Raw genomic sequence first — 18,187 nt, forward strand, 5'->3', positions numbered from 1 at the left:
TCTGTCTGGCTGCACAACAGTGACACTTGGTGGTGACAATAATTATGCTATTTCCGTGCTCGGATACAGACACACACACATAGCTGTCTATAATGGTTGCACCACTCAAAAAACAGGAAAAGAACACTTATGCCAATATCAAACTTATGCCAATTACAATATGTAAAATCACAATATCCAGTCTAATTATATGAATATAATACTGATGCCCTGACCATGCAGACAGGCGCAAAATAGTACAAAAATAATATAAAATAAAATATATATAATAATAATTATTATTATTATTATTAAAAAGTAAGAAATAAGACTTTCCCATTCAGAGTAGTACAGGCCTGTGTCTGCATTAAAATGTCTTAGGGAAAAAAATAATACCTCATGTCACTCACTGCCACACAATTGTTTCAGTTAATTTTAAGCTCTGTATAGGGAATCAAAATGTTCTGTTGTAGTTGTAGTGTAGTTTGTTAAAGACGTTAGGAAGCTTAACGATGTTTAATTGACTACAGGCGATAGAGAGAGACGACCGCGTCGTCAACTCTCCATGCCCAGCTGTGCATATGAGACGAGTGGAGGTTTTTCTTTTCCTTTATTATTATTTTTTTGATGATCACAACTTAAGTTAGCGTCTTGTGTTGTTGTTGTTGGAAGCTGTTGCTGAATTAAGGACTTTTCAGAAGGAATAATTTATTTGGAACAATAAAACAAGACAGGTAAGAGGAAAGACGTAGAAGAAGTTTGCACCTGACGGACAAGATCGATTGTTCAACCGTGTAAAACATTTACACGCAGTTTATCAATTTGACCCAACATGAAACCTGCATTTATAACAGTGAAGGGCCGGTTACTTTACTGTTACTCCGCTCTGAATCTCGTCAGCAATCATCTCCCTTCATGTTTGTTATGAAATAACAGCACAGCGTGGCTGGGCGCTGTGACGTAAAATACTGCCGTAACGCTTGTTTTGCGACACAACGATATAAACGATAGAGAACATTTTTCACGATAGACATTTTCTATCGTCTATACGATATATATCGTCATATCGCCCAGCCCTAGTGTGCGTGAGTAGTACCTGTGTTTGTGGCGGTGTTTCCTGTGTTTCCTACCTGTGTTTGTGGCGGTGTTTCCTGTGTTTGTTGCGGTGTTTCCGGTGTTTCCTACCTGTGTTTGTGGCGGTGCTTCCTCTGTGTTTGCGGCGGTGTTTCCTGTGTTTGTTGCGGTGTTTCCTGTGTTTCCTACCTGTGTTTGTGGCGGTGTTTCCTGTGTTTCCTACCTGCGTTTGTGGCGGTGTTTCCGGTGTTTCCTACCTGTGTTTGTGGCGGTGTTTCCTGTGTTTCCTACCTGTGTTTGTGGTGGTGTTTCCTCTGTGTTTGTGGCGGTGTTTCCTTCCTGTGTTTGTGGCGGTGTTTCCTGTGTGTTTGTGGCGGTGTTTCCTGTGTTTCCTTCCTGTGTTTGTGGCGGTGTTTCCTCTGTTTGTGGTGGTGTTTCCTGTGTTTCCTACCTGTGTTTGTGGCGGTGTTTCCTCTTCCTGTCCCTCTCGTCCTCCTTGTGTTTCTTGTGCTTGGAGCGGTGTTTGTGTTTCTTCCTCTTGTGTTTTCCTCCTCCGTGGTGTTTGGGCGCCGACGAGGCCGACGCCCCCTGCTGCTGCGGCTGCTTCCTGCCTCCGTTGGTCTCGTTGGGCTCCGCCTCCTCCTCCTCCTGGACCAATCACACACATCCAGTGATGAAAACAGGTTTTCAATGAAATGAGTCCCAAGGAAGCTCTGAGAAGGAAGGGAAGTGGTCATGTGACTGGGCTGCGCCATGACACTTTCATGGACACTTTCATGGGAGCCAAACTCACACCGGAAGTGCAATGAATACATGGCAGTGAATGGAGCCGGCTGGACCAGCTCATAACAAACATTATTTATGAACTATTGAGACCTTTTGTAAAGTAATCACTTCTGGAAAATAACAGAAGACATGCAACACATTATTGTCTGCTGTGTTGTTGATGTGTACACTGTGTAATGTTTATAGAGGTATGGTATCTAAAGAGCACAAAGTACCTTTCTGAACGCACCAAGTATCGCGAGACTTCCCACCGTTTCCTGTCTAGCAGCCAAATCTTGCGATACTTCGGAGCCAGAAACGATATACAGTACCTGCTGCTGTTTAGATCCTCAGATAAAATGATATACTGTGCACATCGAAAAGTAAGTGATTAGAAAACAACCTGTGATAATTATGTCTTCTGTTATTTTCCAGAAGTGATTACTTTACAAAAGGTCTCAATAGTTCATAAATAATGTTTGTTATGAGCTGGTCCAGCCGGCTCCATTCACTGCCATGTATTCATTGCACTTCCGGTGTGAGTTTGGCTCCCATGAAAGTGTCCATGAAAGTGTCATGGCGCAGCCCAGTCACATGACCACTTCTCTTCCTTCTTAGAGCTTCCTTGATGAGTCCCAGGATGCAGGGATGGTCTTTTAGAGATGAGTCCCAGGGACATTTTATGAGTCCCACTTCAACCACGTTAGGAGTCATATTATTTTGCCATTGTTTACAAATTGCAGCATTTAACTCCCATTACATTTTATATGGTTATAATGTTTATATTAATGTAGAAAACAGAAGAAATGATTATTATAACTAAAGCTAGCAAAATAAACTTATATAACTTATATAATAAATATTAAACTACACCTCTTCCTCCTATAATATAATAAATATATTAAACTCCACCTCTTCCTCCTCCTCTTCTCCTTCGTCTGACACGCTGTCGTCGTTCCCACTCCTCTCGTGGCTCTCCAGGTCTCGCTTCCTGTGAGGAGAAGAATTATTATTATTATTATTATTATTGACTCCTCTCCAGGTCTCGCTTCCTGTGAGGAGAAGAATTATTATTATTATTCTTATTATTGACTCCTCTTCCTGTGAGGAGGAGATAAGACTCAGCGTTAGTAATTAATTCACTTCACTCAGAAACAGTAAACTACTGTTCGGTAACACCAGGGGTTAATACTAGTACTGGTACTACTACTAGTACTACTCACAGACGGTAAACTACCGTTTGGAAGTCTCAGGTCTCAGAGGCTGACTTGCCCATCTCGGGCAAGTACAGGTCAAGTTCTACTAGCCTAAAGGTCATGCCCACTTGCCCGAAAAGAAAATGAAATTAATGTCACATCAAAAGCAATCGCTAACTGTCGCATGTCGACAGTCACCTGGCAAATCTGAATGAGGACAACTGAATGAGTATAACTGATGACTTGTAAAAACAACCGTAGCATCATTTGTTCTTTCATGAATAAACCAATAATATTTAACCCATTTTGGGGCGGGAACCCACTTTAGGTGTTTTAAGCATTGTTATACTTTAGCTATTGAAAAAAAGCTGATTTACAAGCTCGTAGTGCAGCACCGAGTGCAGCGCTACGAGCTTGTAGGTCTGCTACATTTGAAAAATCGTGAATATCTTTGAATATATATTCTTTCAGAGAAAACGTTTTTAACTCAAATCTTTGCTTCAAATCTTTGCTTCCTTGACATGAAAATGTTTGAGAACACCAAAAACAAAAGCTTTTCACCACATGAGAAAAACTTTTTTGTTTAAATCCAAAAGGAGTTAATAGCACAGGCAGACTCTTCACATACTAACTAGAGTATGTAAATATGAAAGAAATGCTTAAACATGTAGCTAGGTGTAATGTTAGAGACCACAGAAGACATGTAAATATGAAATAAATGCTTAAACATGTAGCTAGGTGTAATGTTAGAGACCACAGAAGTGAACGTTTTCAAGCCTGTTTTCTCAACTCGCTGTTTCTCTACAAGACATTACTCTACAATTCATATCTCCAAAACTGGTGGGTCAAACTGAACAACCAATATGTCAAATTGAAGCTATGATTCCCTGCTTTCACGTGACAAAAACCCAACGGCAGGCCCTCAGTCAAATTTAGTCACATTTGTAGAATCGTTCCCAGGTCAAAATGGGATAATGAAAAGGGTTGCTGCCTCATTCAAACAAACACACCTGCCCATCGGGGCAACCTGACAGCAAACGCTGCCTTCCCAAACCAAGCCTGCATCCTTGGACTCACTACAGTGATGCCACACTCTACTCAGTACTGTACGTTGGTGAAGTTGGACACCAAACATGCCCCTGGGTCCATCTAAAGACCACCCCTGGGTCCAACCGTCCATCTAAAAGACTACCCCTGGGTCCATCTAAAGACCACCCCTGGGTCCAACCGTCCATCTAAAAGACCACCCCTGGGTCCAACCGTCCATCTAAAAGACCACCCCTGGGTCCATCTAAAGGACCACCCCTGGGTCCATCTAAAGGACCACCCCTGGGTCCATCTAAAGGACCACCCCTGGGTCCATCTAAAGGACCACCCCCTGGGTCCATCTAAAGGACCACCCCTGGGTCCATCTAAAGACCACCCCTGGGTCCAACCGTCCATCTAAAAGACCACCCCTGGGTCCAACCGTCCATCTAAAAGACCACCCCTGGGTCCATCTAAAGGACCACCCATGGGTCCATCTAAAGGACCACCCCCTGGGTCCATCTAAAGGACCACCCCTGGGTCCATCTAAAGGACCACCCCTGGGTCCATCTAAAGGACCACCCCTGGGTCCATCTAAAGGACCACCCCCTGGGTCCATCTAAAGGACCACCCCTGGGTCCATCTAAAGGACCACCCCCTGGGTCCATCTAAAGGACCACCCCCTGGGTCCATCTAAAGGACCACCCCTGGGTCCATCTAAAAGACCACCCCTGGGTCCATCTAAAGGACCACCCCTGGGTCCATCTAAAGGACCACCCCCTGGGTCCATCTAAAGGACCACCCCTGGGTCCATCTAAAGGACCACCCCTGGGTCCATCTAAAGGACCACCCCTGGGTCCATCTAAAGGACCACCCCTGGGTCCATCTAAAAGACCACCCCTGGGTCCAACCATCCATCTAAAAGACCACCCCTGGGTCCATCTAAAGGACCACCCCCTGGGTCCATCTAAAGGACCACCCCCTGGGTCCATCTAAAGACCACCCCCTGGGTCCATCTAAAGGACCACCCCCTGGGTCCATCTAAAGACCACCCCCTGGGTCCATCGAAAGGACCACCCCCTGGGTCCATCTAAAGGACCACCCCTGGGTCCATCTAAAGACCACCCCTGGGTCCATCTAAAGGACCACCCCTGGGTCCATCTAAAGGACAAGTAAGACGCGCAAACGCGGGAATCGAACGCAGCTCGTGTGTGTGTGGTTGTGTGTGTGTGTGTGTGTGTGTGTGTGTGTGTGTGTGTGTTTGTGTGTGCTACAGCTGCGCCCTGTGTGTGTTAGGCTTGGGCAATATATCGATATTATCGTTTATCGCGATATTTAAAATCAATATCGGTAATATCGTGGACTATATAAATAATATCGAAATCGAATATCGAATAATATCGAAAATAATACCCAATATCATAATTTTACCGTCATGTAAATATGGATTTTCTTTTAAATAAACATCTACATAACTGTATGTGTGTGTCTGTGTGATGAATTTACAAGTATTTCATTTTAAACGACTATAATTTGCCTAATAACTTAGTGTCCATGCATTGACTGGCACTGACGCTGAATTACGGCAACGAGGCGACAGCAGCGTTGTCGGACCGCCTCCGCCCAGGAAAGTAAACAAAACATGGCGCCGGTGAGAGTAACGAGTCCTAGCAAGTTGGTTCATAAAAAAACATCTGGAAATACTGCTGTTTGGCAGCATTTCGGGTTCCAGCCAAATTAAAAAGGCTGATAATCGATAATACCGATAATCGCGATATTATTCACGGTATCAATACCGATATCCAAAAATCAATATCGCCCAAGCCTAGTGTGTGTGTGTGTGTGCTACAGCTGCGCCCTCTGGTGGCGGGCGGGTGGTGTCACAGCGGGACAGACACACAGACATGAGCAGCAGGGTCTCATAGTAAGTGGCTCACTGCGTTCGCAACCACCCCTGGGTCCATCTAAAGGACCACCCCTGGGTCCATCTAAAGACCACCCCTGGGTCCATCTAAAGGACCACCCCTGGGTCCATCTAAAGGACCACCCCTGGGTCCATCTAAAGACCACCCCTGGGTCCATCTAAAGACCACCCCTGGGTCCATCTAAAGGACCACCCCTGGGTCCATCTAAAAGACCACCCCTCGGTCCATCTAAAGGACCACCCCCTGGGTCCATCTAAAGGACCACCCCCTGGGTCCATCTAAAGGACCACCCCCTGGGTCCATCTAAAGGACCACCCCTGGGTCCATCTAAAGGACCACCCCTGGGTCCATCTAAAGGACCACCCCTGGGTCCATCTAAAGGACCACCCCTGGGTCCATCTAAAGGACCACCCCCTGGGTCCATCTAAAGGACCACCCCCTGGGTCCATCTAAAGGACCACCCCTGGGTCCATCTAAAGGACCACCCCTGGGTCCATCTAAAGGACCACCCCTGGGTCCATCTAAAGGACCACCCCTGGGTCCATCTAAAGGACCACCCCTGGGTCCATCTAAAGGACCACCCCCTGGGTCCATCTAAAGGACCACCCCCTGGGTCCATCTAAAGGACCACCCCTGGGTCCATCTAAAGGACCACCCCTGGGTCCATCTAAAGGACCACCCCTGGGTCCATCTAAAAGACAACCCCTGGGTCCATCTAAAGACCACCCCTGGGTCCATCTAAAGGACCACCCCTGGGTCCATCTAAAAGACCACCCCTGGGTCCTGGGTCCATCTAAACGACCACCCCTTACATTACATTACATGTACAACTGTGCAAAGTCTTCCACTAAAACTGTTTCATAAAACATTTAAATCACTCGACCAGAAGAACAGCTAGCAGGTGATGAGCAGCAACACCACTCATCATCATCATCATCATCATAGCAACAGATACAAGGACAAACCTCCACACATTATTGTCTGTCTGTCTGTCTGTGCGTGCAACAACAACCCACCGCGTAAACCCAGTAACCGCTTATTTTCTTGGTGTACCTGATCCTAGATTACTAGTATTTATGTCCATGCATGTTGATGTATCACCTTGTGTTGTGTTATTTACTATGATGATCTACTCAGTGCTAGAATCACACTTGCTCACAAGACACCGAGATGAGATGCTACAGGGGTTCATTTGGTTAATACAGAGAGATGCTACAGCAGGGCTCCAGACTAACTTTTTTCACCACCGTCCCGGAACCGTCCCAAAATACAATTTGAACCGTCCCGAAGTAAATGTATACCGTCCCGGGAAAAAAAAGTACAAAAAAAGCACCACTCAAATTGTGAAATGAATAACTGTATTCCTATTGTAATAATACAATTAAGCCAAACAAATAATGTACTGCATGTATTGAATACATACATGCAGTACATTATTTGTTTGGGGTCATGTTTCTTTTCAGTCAAAATGCTCCCAGATGAAAAATAGGGCTTGGTTAAAAATGTTAATCAAATTAATCAGAGGCTTTGTAATTGATCTAAATTAATCACATTTTAATCGCATATCAATATTCGACCTGAGAACAGTAATATTTATTTTCAAATGGATTATTATGGTTATTTTGGTGTACCAGTGAATCAATGAATAGTGTCTACAGTAGCTTATAAAACGTAGGTGTAGGCTACTTGATCAAGACCAACAGACTACCAATGCAGGTAGTCTATGAATACTCAAATGTCTATTACATGATGGGTGGCATGAGAAAACAAATAAAGACTACTTTATTAGGGGGAATACTAAGACGAAGGAATCAATAAATCAACAATAAAAACTGTGGAATGAGAGCATTTTGGGGTGTGCATTCCAGTGTTGGGCAGCATTTCCAGAACAATCTGAGCATTAGAAAACATCTGTTGCTTCAGAGGATATATACCAACATATTATTTAATGTCGATGCCAGCTAGCAAGCCTAGCATGGAAGCTAACGTTAAACGTTGGTGTAGTGTAGCCCCATGTCCATATGGAACCTTTCTGTAGCATGGTTTTATCCATGCTTCCAACCGATCTAAATCTAAATCTTTAAATCTAAATGTCCCATCCACGGGGCAAAAGCAATATAATTCCTAGGATTCCTTTGGGTGAATGATGGTGTGTGCGTTCGTTGTTGTGAACTGTCTGACTGACAGCGCTGGCAGCTCTGCTGGTCTCATGCTGCTCATCGCTGCACACAAAATGCGCATTTTCAGTGTAAAAACTCCTCTCGTCCCGAAACCGTCCCGAATGAGATAAATTTAAGTCCCAAATAGATATTTTACCGTCCCCGGGACGTCGGGACGCCGTTAATCTCGAGCCCTGTGCTACAGGGGTTCATTTGGTTAATAACTGCCTGGACAACAACAAACTCACAGATAAACTGCTGACTCAACTCCACCTATACTAAAGTGTTTAAAACGCATTGGCAAATATTCTATCTGATCGATTACTGTATTTAACAGCTTAAAACAGTGGTTCCCCAAAGTGGGGTCCGGGGACGCCCAGGGGTCCTTGAGGGAGTCCCAGGCGGTCCCCAGCAAAATGACAGTTAGGAACCAAATTGACCCTTATGGGTCACAAGAGTGTTTACAAACGGAGGTCCCAGAGATAGAAATGGGCATCGGCTGAGAATCACTGCTAGATCCATACAATTATTCTCAAGTGTGTGTGTGTGTGTGTGTGGGTGTGTGTGTGTGTGTGTGGGGGGGGGGGGGGGGGTCCCTGGCATATATCTTTAAAATGAGGGGAGGGGGTCCACGGGCTAATAAATGTAAAGTTGGGGGTCCTTGACATGAAAAAGCTTTGGAACCACTGGTTTAAAACATACAGCATACAGTTCAATTCAACACGATATCTGCTCAGAGGATTTAAAACATATGTAATGTACATACAACATGTATATAACATGTACATACATGTATATAACATGTACATAACATGTATATAACATGTACATACATGTATACAATATGCAATGAGCCACAGCTGTTTACACAATGAATCTCCAACTGTCCACCCCCTTTTTCCACTGTATGTGTTTATTTTCCCTTTTTACCTCCTTTATGATGAATTCCTGTTCTGTTCTTTAACTATATAGAAGTGTCTATTCTATTTGTATGTCTCTAAATGTTTTGATGAATTGAACAAGGTGGACCCTCTTGTGTTTTTCTGTGGCTTTGTTGTAATGTGTCCTTTTTCTACTTTGTGGTCTGTTGGTGTCTTTTGTTTTAGCTTTATAGTGTATTTAGCTTTTAACTTTATGTACAGCACTTTGTAAACCTTGCGCTGCGAAATGTGCTATATAAATAAAGTGGATTGGATTGTAAACCAGTGTAATGCTTTATGTTTATGGTGTCGTCCACTCACAGTTAACAGTTAACAGTTTTTGTATTGAGTTTGTGCTTGAAATGTACTGTAATTCTGCAAACTGTTAATTAATACATATTTCAATCAATCAATGTATACAATGTCCACATTTTAAACCGTTTTATTATATTTTGACACTTGCTTTAGCTAAACGTAAACGTTATGTTTCCTCATGTCGGCAATAAAGGTCCAAACCATGGAAGCCCTAAGGAAGGCTTGTTTACTTTCCATTGGGGTAGTTCATGTTCAATTCATCTTATATCCAACTGAATGTTAACGAGGAGCAGCAGCTAGCCTAGCCTAGCGTAAAGCTAACCAACTAGCTTTATTTAGTTAGCACAACTCCAGCTTAGCCAAGCTGGTTAGTTAGCTTTAGCACGTTTGGCTACACCGGAGGAGAGAGGCTGAGCCTGAGCGGCGCCGCCGGTAGGACGCTCCACCACGGCTTTAGTCTGACTGACTGGCCCCCTCCTCCTCCACAAACGGTGGTCCGCGGACCCCTTCTCCCCTCCCAGGGCCGTGTCCCTTCGCCCCCACGGAGCCGAGCTGCGGGCTCCGGTACACGGTGTGCTCACACACAGAGGCACCGCTAAACTAAAACCATGCTAAAGCTAAAGCTAACGGCTCGAGCTATAGCAGTGTGTGTGTGTGTGTGTGTGTGTGTGTGTGTGTGTGTGTGTGTGTGTGTGTGTGGAGGAGACAGAGCTAGCCGTTAGCTTCCTCCACGATGCTAACAGAGCTCCTAGACGCCGTGAGGTGCTCATTAATGTCCATGTAAAGCATTTAAAACGTGTCTTACATCATGTGCTCGTTGCCGTTATTCATTCTGCTGGAAGACACTTCCATCTCCACGTCGGCCATTTTCCTTCAATGGAGGCCTTTCTTCTTCTCTGGACGCTTTTCTTCCACCTCCAGCAAACAAACAACGCAGACAGGCCGGACCGGGACGCGCTGCTAGAACACGGTCAAAGCCTGGCCTCTGCTGGGCCGGCGGGGTACTGCAGTGCAAACCGCACTCAATGGTAATAATAATAATAATAAAACTTTATTTGTATAGCACCTTTCATGACATGAAATGCAGCTCAAAGTGCTTTACAGAACAATGGAGAATAAAAAGAAAAGCAAGGCAACGACATTAAAAAACAAGCAGTAATGCAATACAGTGAGGACATGAATAACAAAAAAATGAAAGATCAATTAAAAGCAATGTTGTAGAAGTGGGTCTTGAGCTGTGCTTTAAAAATGTCTACAGAGGCTGCCTGACGAAGGCAATGGGGTTTATTTACTTGGAGATTGTCCTAAATATGATCTCATCATTTCTGAAGTGAAGCCCTAAACCACACCCGTTTAAATTCAATGTACCAAAAGTTAACTCTGAACTTGGTATCTTGCTTTTAGCTTCTGTGGCTCTAATGCATGGAATGACCTGTTTTAAAACATTGGTGAGCATACAGACCCCCACGATATGTAACTGTTTTTAGATCGTTTTGAAATTTGTCTTAGCCTCTATTTGTGACCCTGTTTGATGAATTGAACAAGGTGGACCCTCTTGTAAACAAGTGTAGACAGTGCTTTATTGGGTCGTCCACTCACAGTTAACAGTCTTTGTATTGAGTTGTGCTTGAAATGTACTAATGTACTGTGCAAAATGTTAATAAATAACCTACTTCAATCAATCAATCAATCAATCAAACAATCAATCAAAGGCATGCACATATAATGAAAATAAAATAAATAATAAGAATAAAATAACTAAATAAGCAAAAGGAATTTAAGAGAAGGCCTTAACTTAAAGGTGGGTTCTCAGAAGGGATGTAAAACATATTGCAAGTCTTGAATTAATTCGAGAGGACCGGCGACCCTCGAATGTAAACAGCCATGAAAGGAAACTATGGATTACACCCAAAACACAAATCCTATACTTCCAGGGGCGGGAGTCCCCAGGAACACAACAGTGCCAGGTACCCAAGCGCGTCTGCCAGACAGACCGGATGATGCCGCGCCCCTAAACCCACCTGGGCGGGGCGTAGCTAACGGGCGCAGGGCACCTGATGCTATACTAAGATGCAAGCGGCCCCTTAGACTCGCCACATTCAATATCCGGACTCTTGCAGCACCCACGAGCAGTAAGCAGGAAGGAGAACGTGGGCTGAAGACTGAGGAGCTAGCACTGAACCTTTGTGAGCAGCACGTTGACATATGCGGCCTACAAGAGCACAGGCAGGTGCACAAGGACGACAGAACAAACGAGATTAATCTCCAGACAATTGGAATGGGGTATGCCCTATACACAGGGTCAGCATGGCGGAATGCAGCCCAGGCAGTGAATGGTGGTGTTGGAATCCTCATAGGAAGGGAGGCACAGAAGGTACTGATAGGCGTTCAACGCATATCAGAAAGAATCCTTACAGCGTCATTCCAGGGAAACCCTGCCCTCACAGTCATTGCAGCTTACTCCCCGACTGAAGATGCCAGCATGGAAAGTAAGGAACAGTTCTACCACAAGCTCAAGCATGCAATTGAAAGAGTCAAGCTACACAACTTCCTGGCCATCCTGGGGGACTTTAATGCACGTCTCGGACCAGGAGATGCGCTGTTCACCTACAACGAAGAGACAAATGACAATGGAAAACGCTTGTTAGAGATTATGGAAGAGCACCAACTTCTGGCCACCAACACAATGTTCCAAAAGAAGAGGGGGAAGTTGTGGACATGGATGTCACTACACGACACATCAGATTGACTACATCCTCACTCGTAGAAAATGGAGGAGCAGTGTCACTAACAGCGAGGCATACGGGTCCTTCAGCTCACTCTACTCAGACCACAGGGTCGTAACAGCAACAGTTAGACTGAGCCTGAGGGCCCCAAGGAAGGAGGGAAGGAGGAAGGTGAAATATGAATGGAGTCAACTGGCAACGGACCCTCTGCTACAGGAATGCTACGCAGTAGAAATCAAGAACAGGTTCCAAGTACTGCAGGAGGAGGAGAACATATCAGCGCGCTACCAAAGTTTTGTTGAAGCAAACAATGCAGCAGCTGAGACATGTCTCCAGCAAGTCCCCAAAGCAAGGAAGAAAGACAGATGTCTTGACCCCAGAATCATCAAAGCCAGGGAGGAGCTGAGAGCAGCACACGGGGACTTTGTCGCTGATCGAAAAGGAGAGGGTCTGAAGGAGGAATACAGGCGGAGGAAGGAGGAGCTCTACCAAGTCTATGCAACACTGGAACAACAGGAGCTAAACCAGAAGATCAAGGAGATCGAGGATGCTCATGTTAACCAGAAACATGGCATGGGCTGGAAGCTCATCAATGAGATCTCTGGCAGAAACTCCTCTCAGACTTCCAAGATCCGGGGAGAAAATGCAGAGGAACGGGTTGAAGCATGGTACCAGCACTTCAAAACACTCCTAGGTAACCCACCTGCAACAGAGGATGAGGATGTTCTGATAGCCTTTTTATAAGTATTTTATTAAATTTCCACAAAATTACAAGTCATACAGAAAATATGCTGCTTGTCATCATATAAATACATAGCATCAAATACATACATCATAATACATAATACATAACCTCAAATTCATGCATCATAATACATAATACATACATAAAAAAGCACAGACACCTAGGCGCCAGAGAGCGCGAGCGAACAGCACCATGTTTTGGTGGCATGTGTACTATCCGCAGCACCCCCTAACGCCCAAATGCCTGCACCTGCATGTGCTGTTCTGAGGGTCTCGCCACCCGCCAACAAATAGCACCATGCTTTGGTGCCATGTGTGTCTATCCGCTGGCATGCGACAAGACCCCCAGAGCCACACACTCAGCATGAACATTTAAAAGTATAAAACATGTAGACGCAACCGGGAGTCACATCAGGATATTACTATTTGTCTGGGAATCTAGAATTACTACAGTGCCAAGGTGGGCCAGTTTAGGTGCGTGTGCAGTCTCTTCAGGTCTATTGTTTTTTTCCTTTTAAGTTCGGTTTTAATTTGTTTAAAAACAGTGTTTGCGTCAATTACCACGTTGTCCATTGACATTTTGCACCGAGTCTTCCAAATCTTAAAAATGGTCACACAAATACAAACCCAAAATATATCATAATTTTCTTTTCCGCAGTTAAAAATACCGTACAAAATGTCTCTGTGGCATGGCACCCTCAAACCTATATCGTGCATCTTGCTCCAGATTGCTTTTGACCTATTGCAGTCTATGAGCAAGTGCCATATGGTCTCTAGCTCTTCACAGTCTGGCATGGGGCATTCGGTTGTGGTCACAAAACAACTCCATTTAACCACTGCTCTAGTTGGAAGTCTACCGTGGGCAGTTAGCCACATAACGTCCTGCATGTTTCCAGTGACGAGGCCGCTGTTCAAATTATTTACTAGGTTTTTACTTTCTTCAAGGGAGCAGTGTTTAAAACGTACCATCCCTCCATATATCTTATTACTTATTAAATTATATATTATTTTATTTGATTGGGTTCCCCAGTTAATATTTAAATTGCTATGTTTTGTGGTGAAATCCCCATATGCCAATTTATAGTATGGCAGTGACAGTCTGCCCCTGCCCCTCTGTTTTCTCCATGTTTTGAGGTCTCCTACCCAAGCTGCTCCACACAGAATGCCCCTAGCCACATTTTTACAGAAAGCAATCATTATTTTGCTGCCGACGTCCATTGCGCCAAGGCCTCCCTCTTTGACACTTTTAAACATAAAAATCCTTTTGGTAACCTCCCGGTTGTTTCCCCAAATCAAACGTACACACATCCTATTAATTCTTGTTATGCACTTCTCAGGTGGCGGAAAAATGGTGGCCAGGAACAATAACTTTGATAAAATAAATGTTTTTACAATCCCTATTCTCGATTTATAAGTTGTGTCCCTAACTTTCCATTTTTCAACTTCGGCATGTATTTCAGTTTATTTTCTGTCCCAATTATTTTTAGCACAGTCCCTATTAGCAAAGAAAATGCCAAGAATCTTCATTTCCTCTTTCACCTCCATGAGCAGGGCCGGCCTCCGATCCTCCTCTCCTATCCAAATGCATTCCGTTTTGGTCTCGTTTAGCTTGGCCCCCGCGACCTGCTCATAGAGGTGAAAGTGTTCTCTAACAAAATCAAGTTCTCTCTGCGATTTTATAAAGGCAGTTACATCGTCCGCGTATGCGGACACCTTGGCTGCCGTTCTATTAATCCGAACTCCTTGTATTCGGTTATCATTTTCTGATAGCCCCTGTCTTCCATGACCTTCCCATTCCAGATGGACCATTCACCATGGATGAGTACCAGAAGGCCAAGGCTACGATCAAGTGCGGCAAGAGCTGTGGGGAGGATGGATTGACACCAGAGGTTCTGAAATACGTGCCCATAGACGAGGTGGTGCTAGATTTCATCAACAAAGCACACATGTCTGGAGAGCAGCCGGAGCTATGGCGCACAATGAACATCGTTCCAGTACCAAAGTCAGGTGACCTCACCAAGACGGACAACTACCGTGGCATCAGCCTGAGCTCACAAGTTGCCAAGACCGCTAACAGGATGATCCTCAATCGTCTTAGACCAATCTTAGACCCTCTACTGAGAAACTCACAGAATGGCTTCCGCCCGGAACGAACAACAGTCGGGCAGATACTGGCACTGAGGAGGATATTGGAAGGGGTAAGGGAGCGCAACCTGTCGGCGGTGATCACATTCATTGACTTCCAAAAGGCTTTCGACACCATCCACCGCAGGAAATTCTACGTGCCTACGGAGTACCAGAAAAGTTGGTCCAGATGATAGAGTCAAGCTACAGCCAGACTCGAGTGAAGGTCCAAACCTGCGACGGTGACCGTGACACCAAAGAATTTGAAATTCTTGCAGGTGTCCTACACTCTTGCCCCCTTCCTGTTCGTTGTAGTGATGGACTATGCACTGAGACTTGCAATCAATGGCAGAGAGGAGGCGCTGGGGTTCACTCTGGTCCCGAGGAAGTCAAGGCGAGTACACCCCATCATGGTCACTGACCTCGACTACGCAGACGACATCACCCTAATCTCGGACACAGTCGAGAAAGGAACGGAGCTACTACTGGCAGTAGAAAAGGAGTGCAGGAAGATCGGCCTCAAGCTCAATGCCAAGAAAACAAAGGTAATGACAGTTAACACCAAGGACAAAACCATTGCCACTGCAGACGGGACGGTGCTCGAGCAAGTCGAGGACTTCAAGTACCTCGGGGCCTGGACTGCCTCAACTGAACAGGATCTGAAGGTTCGGAGAGCACTTGCCTGGAAAGCCTTGCACGGGATGAGGAGAGTGTGGAAATCAGGCATGGGAGAAGACCTTAAGAGGCGGCTGTTCATAGCTACTGTGGAGTCAGTACTGCTGTATGGGCCGAGACATGGACCCTCACAGTACAACAGGAAAAAGCCCTGGATGGAGTCTACACAAGAATGCTACGAATGGCACTAGGTGTCACATGGACGGACCGCATCAGAAATGTGGACCTCTATGGGGACCTACCACGCGTCACGGACAAAGTCAGAGAGAGAAAGATGAGGCTGGCAGGGCACTGCGTCAGGCACCCAGAACTTGAGGCAAGTAAATTGACCCTATGGGAGCCAACCCAGGGCAAAGCCAGGAGGGGAAAGAAGCGTACCACCTATGTAGACGTGCTGCGGCGCGACATCTTGGCTGACAACACTGCAGAGCTCAAGAATCTGATGTTGGATAGGAATTTGTGGAGGGCAGCGATCCAGGAATCCCGAGTTGGTGTTGGCTAGACCTCACTCTCGCAGCAAGAGGAAGTGACTGCATTAGTTTTTGCTGTTATTTGTTTCAAAAAAGCTTTATACCCTGTACTCCATAGAGTCATACCTGAGTGCAACCCATATTCGGCAACAAACAAGGGGCTAAATTATTTTCTATCCTTATGCCACCAAAATGTGGAACGCCCTACCAACAGTCATTAAGACATGTGAATCCCTTGACTCCTTCAAAACCGCCCTCAAAGGACACCTACGGACGGCTGCAATTCAATCAATCGATCAATCAATCAATCAATCAATGAGTATAACCGTAGTCATAGCTGAAAAACATGTATAAAACGATGTATGTCCAACAGTTTTTAACATATTTTGACACTTTTTCTCATGCCAATAAAGCTCCTTTGAATTTAATTGAATTGTGTTCCCTGAAGTTCACTTCTGGTCCACCAGGGGTCTGTGTTGGATCAGAATTGATTGATTGAACAGTGAGAATGTGTGTAGGAAGGTAGAGCTCAGAGGTCAATACAACACACTGTAGTAGAGGTCAGAGGTCAATGCAACACACTGTAGTAGAGGTCAAAGGTCAATACAACACACTGTAGTAGAGGTCAAAGGTCAATACAACAAACTATAGTAGAGGTCAGAGGTCAATACAACAACAACAAACTGTAGTAGAGGTCAAAGGTCAATACAACACACTGTAGTAGAGGTCAAAGGTCAATACAACAAACTGTAGTAGAGGTCAGAGGAGAACTGGCCTGTTTTCATTCAGTTTTACTTCACCTTCATTTAAATTGCAGAGAGAGAGAGAGAGAGAGAGAGGGAGGGAGAGGGAGGGAGAGAGAGAGAGAGAGGGGAGAGGGAGGGAGAAAGGATAGTTGTTTAGAGTTAACACTAGATGAAGTAGGAACACTAAAGTTTAAACACCAAAGTGCAGAAACAATGTAATTCATAAGTAAACAAGCTAGATTCTAGCTGACCATTCACTTTTTATCCTCGTAGCAGATTTTGTGTTGACCTGTACTTTCATTTGAACTGTACCCATTCTACAAACTGTTAAAATCAATCCATCAATCAAGTCCTCCATTTTCAATTTAAAGACATGACATACAAATATTCACTTTAGACAGACAGACAGACAGACAGACAGACAGACAGACAGACAGACAAATGTAAATGTTTGAATGGGTGAATGTAATGCACACATCTATGTAAAGTGCCTTGGATAAAGGTGCTATATAAATGCACCATTTACCATTTAGGTCTGGGAGAATATCTAGATAGAAAATTAAAAAATCACACCCGTGTGAAGTGAGTAGAGGCTAGACATAAAAAATAAATAAAATCACTTAATTTAAAAAGGTTGCAGACCCCAGCTGTATTCCAATATAATTGTAATGTCTCACAATGACCAGCAGAGGGCAACACAAGCCTAGCTATGCTCCAAGAGTACCCTCAGACCAGAGTTGAAATAAACTATTTACAGTTTTGATGAGAGGAATTAATATCAGTTTAACATAAACACAGCATTATAAACTATAACCCAGTGCTTTACTAGCGTTGATAATTTAAAAGCATCAGACATCACCACCACCATGTTCAATTGATGAATTGAACATGGTGGACCCTGTTGTAAACAAGTGTAATGCTTAATTGGGTCGTCCACTCACAGTTAACAGTCTTTGTATTGAGTTGTGCTTGAAATGTAGTGTAATTCTGCATAGATATTTGAATCAATCAATCAATCACCTGGTTCATATATTTTAGATTGTGTTGGGTAGAAATGGACTCGATCAGAACAAGATATCTATTCCTACAGTGTCTTCACCCTGGTCAATTTTAATAGAACTATATATAAATATATAACATCTATAATATAGATGTTATATATTATATAACATCTATATTATAGATGCTATATAGATGTTATATAACTATATATTTAACATCTATAAGATCTATTCTACAGTGTCTTCACCCTGGTGAATTTTAATAGAACTATATATAAATATATAACATCTATATAATATAGATGTTATATATTATATAACATTGATATTATAGATTCAATA

At 44.1% G+C, this 18,187-nt stretch overlaps 1 protein-coding gene across 3 annotated transcripts in view; it reads right to left on the reverse strand.

The window, feature by feature from the left end:
• prpf4bb (pre-mRNA processing factor 4Bb) overlaps positions 1-10,271 on the reverse strand; it is a 37,746-nt gene extending 27,475 nt beyond the window's left edge. For all 3 annotated transcript variants that reach the window (XR_014570087.1, XM_083778815.1, XM_083778814.1), the window contains exons 1-3: positions 10,165-10,271; positions 2,731-2,809; positions 1,505-1,701 (exon numbers count right to left, since the gene is read on the reverse strand). Coding sequence is in view for 2 of the 3 variants with exons in the window: in XM_083778815.1 (XP_083634941.1) it covers positions 1,505-1,701; positions 2,731-2,809; positions 10,165-10,226 (338 nt within the window). In the remaining variant the exon portion in view is untranslated. The remainder of the gene's footprint in view (positions 1-1,504; positions 1,702-2,730; positions 2,810-10,164) is intronic.
• Between the last annotated feature and the right edge of the window lie 7,916 nt (positions 10,272-18,187).

Source organism: Protomyctophum parallelum (genome assembly GCF_964188405.1).
Source record: "Protomyctophum parallelum genome assembly, chromosome: 12".
In the NCBI taxonomy this organism is placed as follows: Eukaryota; Metazoa; Chordata; class Actinopteri; order Myctophiformes; family Myctophidae; genus Protomyctophum; species Protomyctophum parallelum.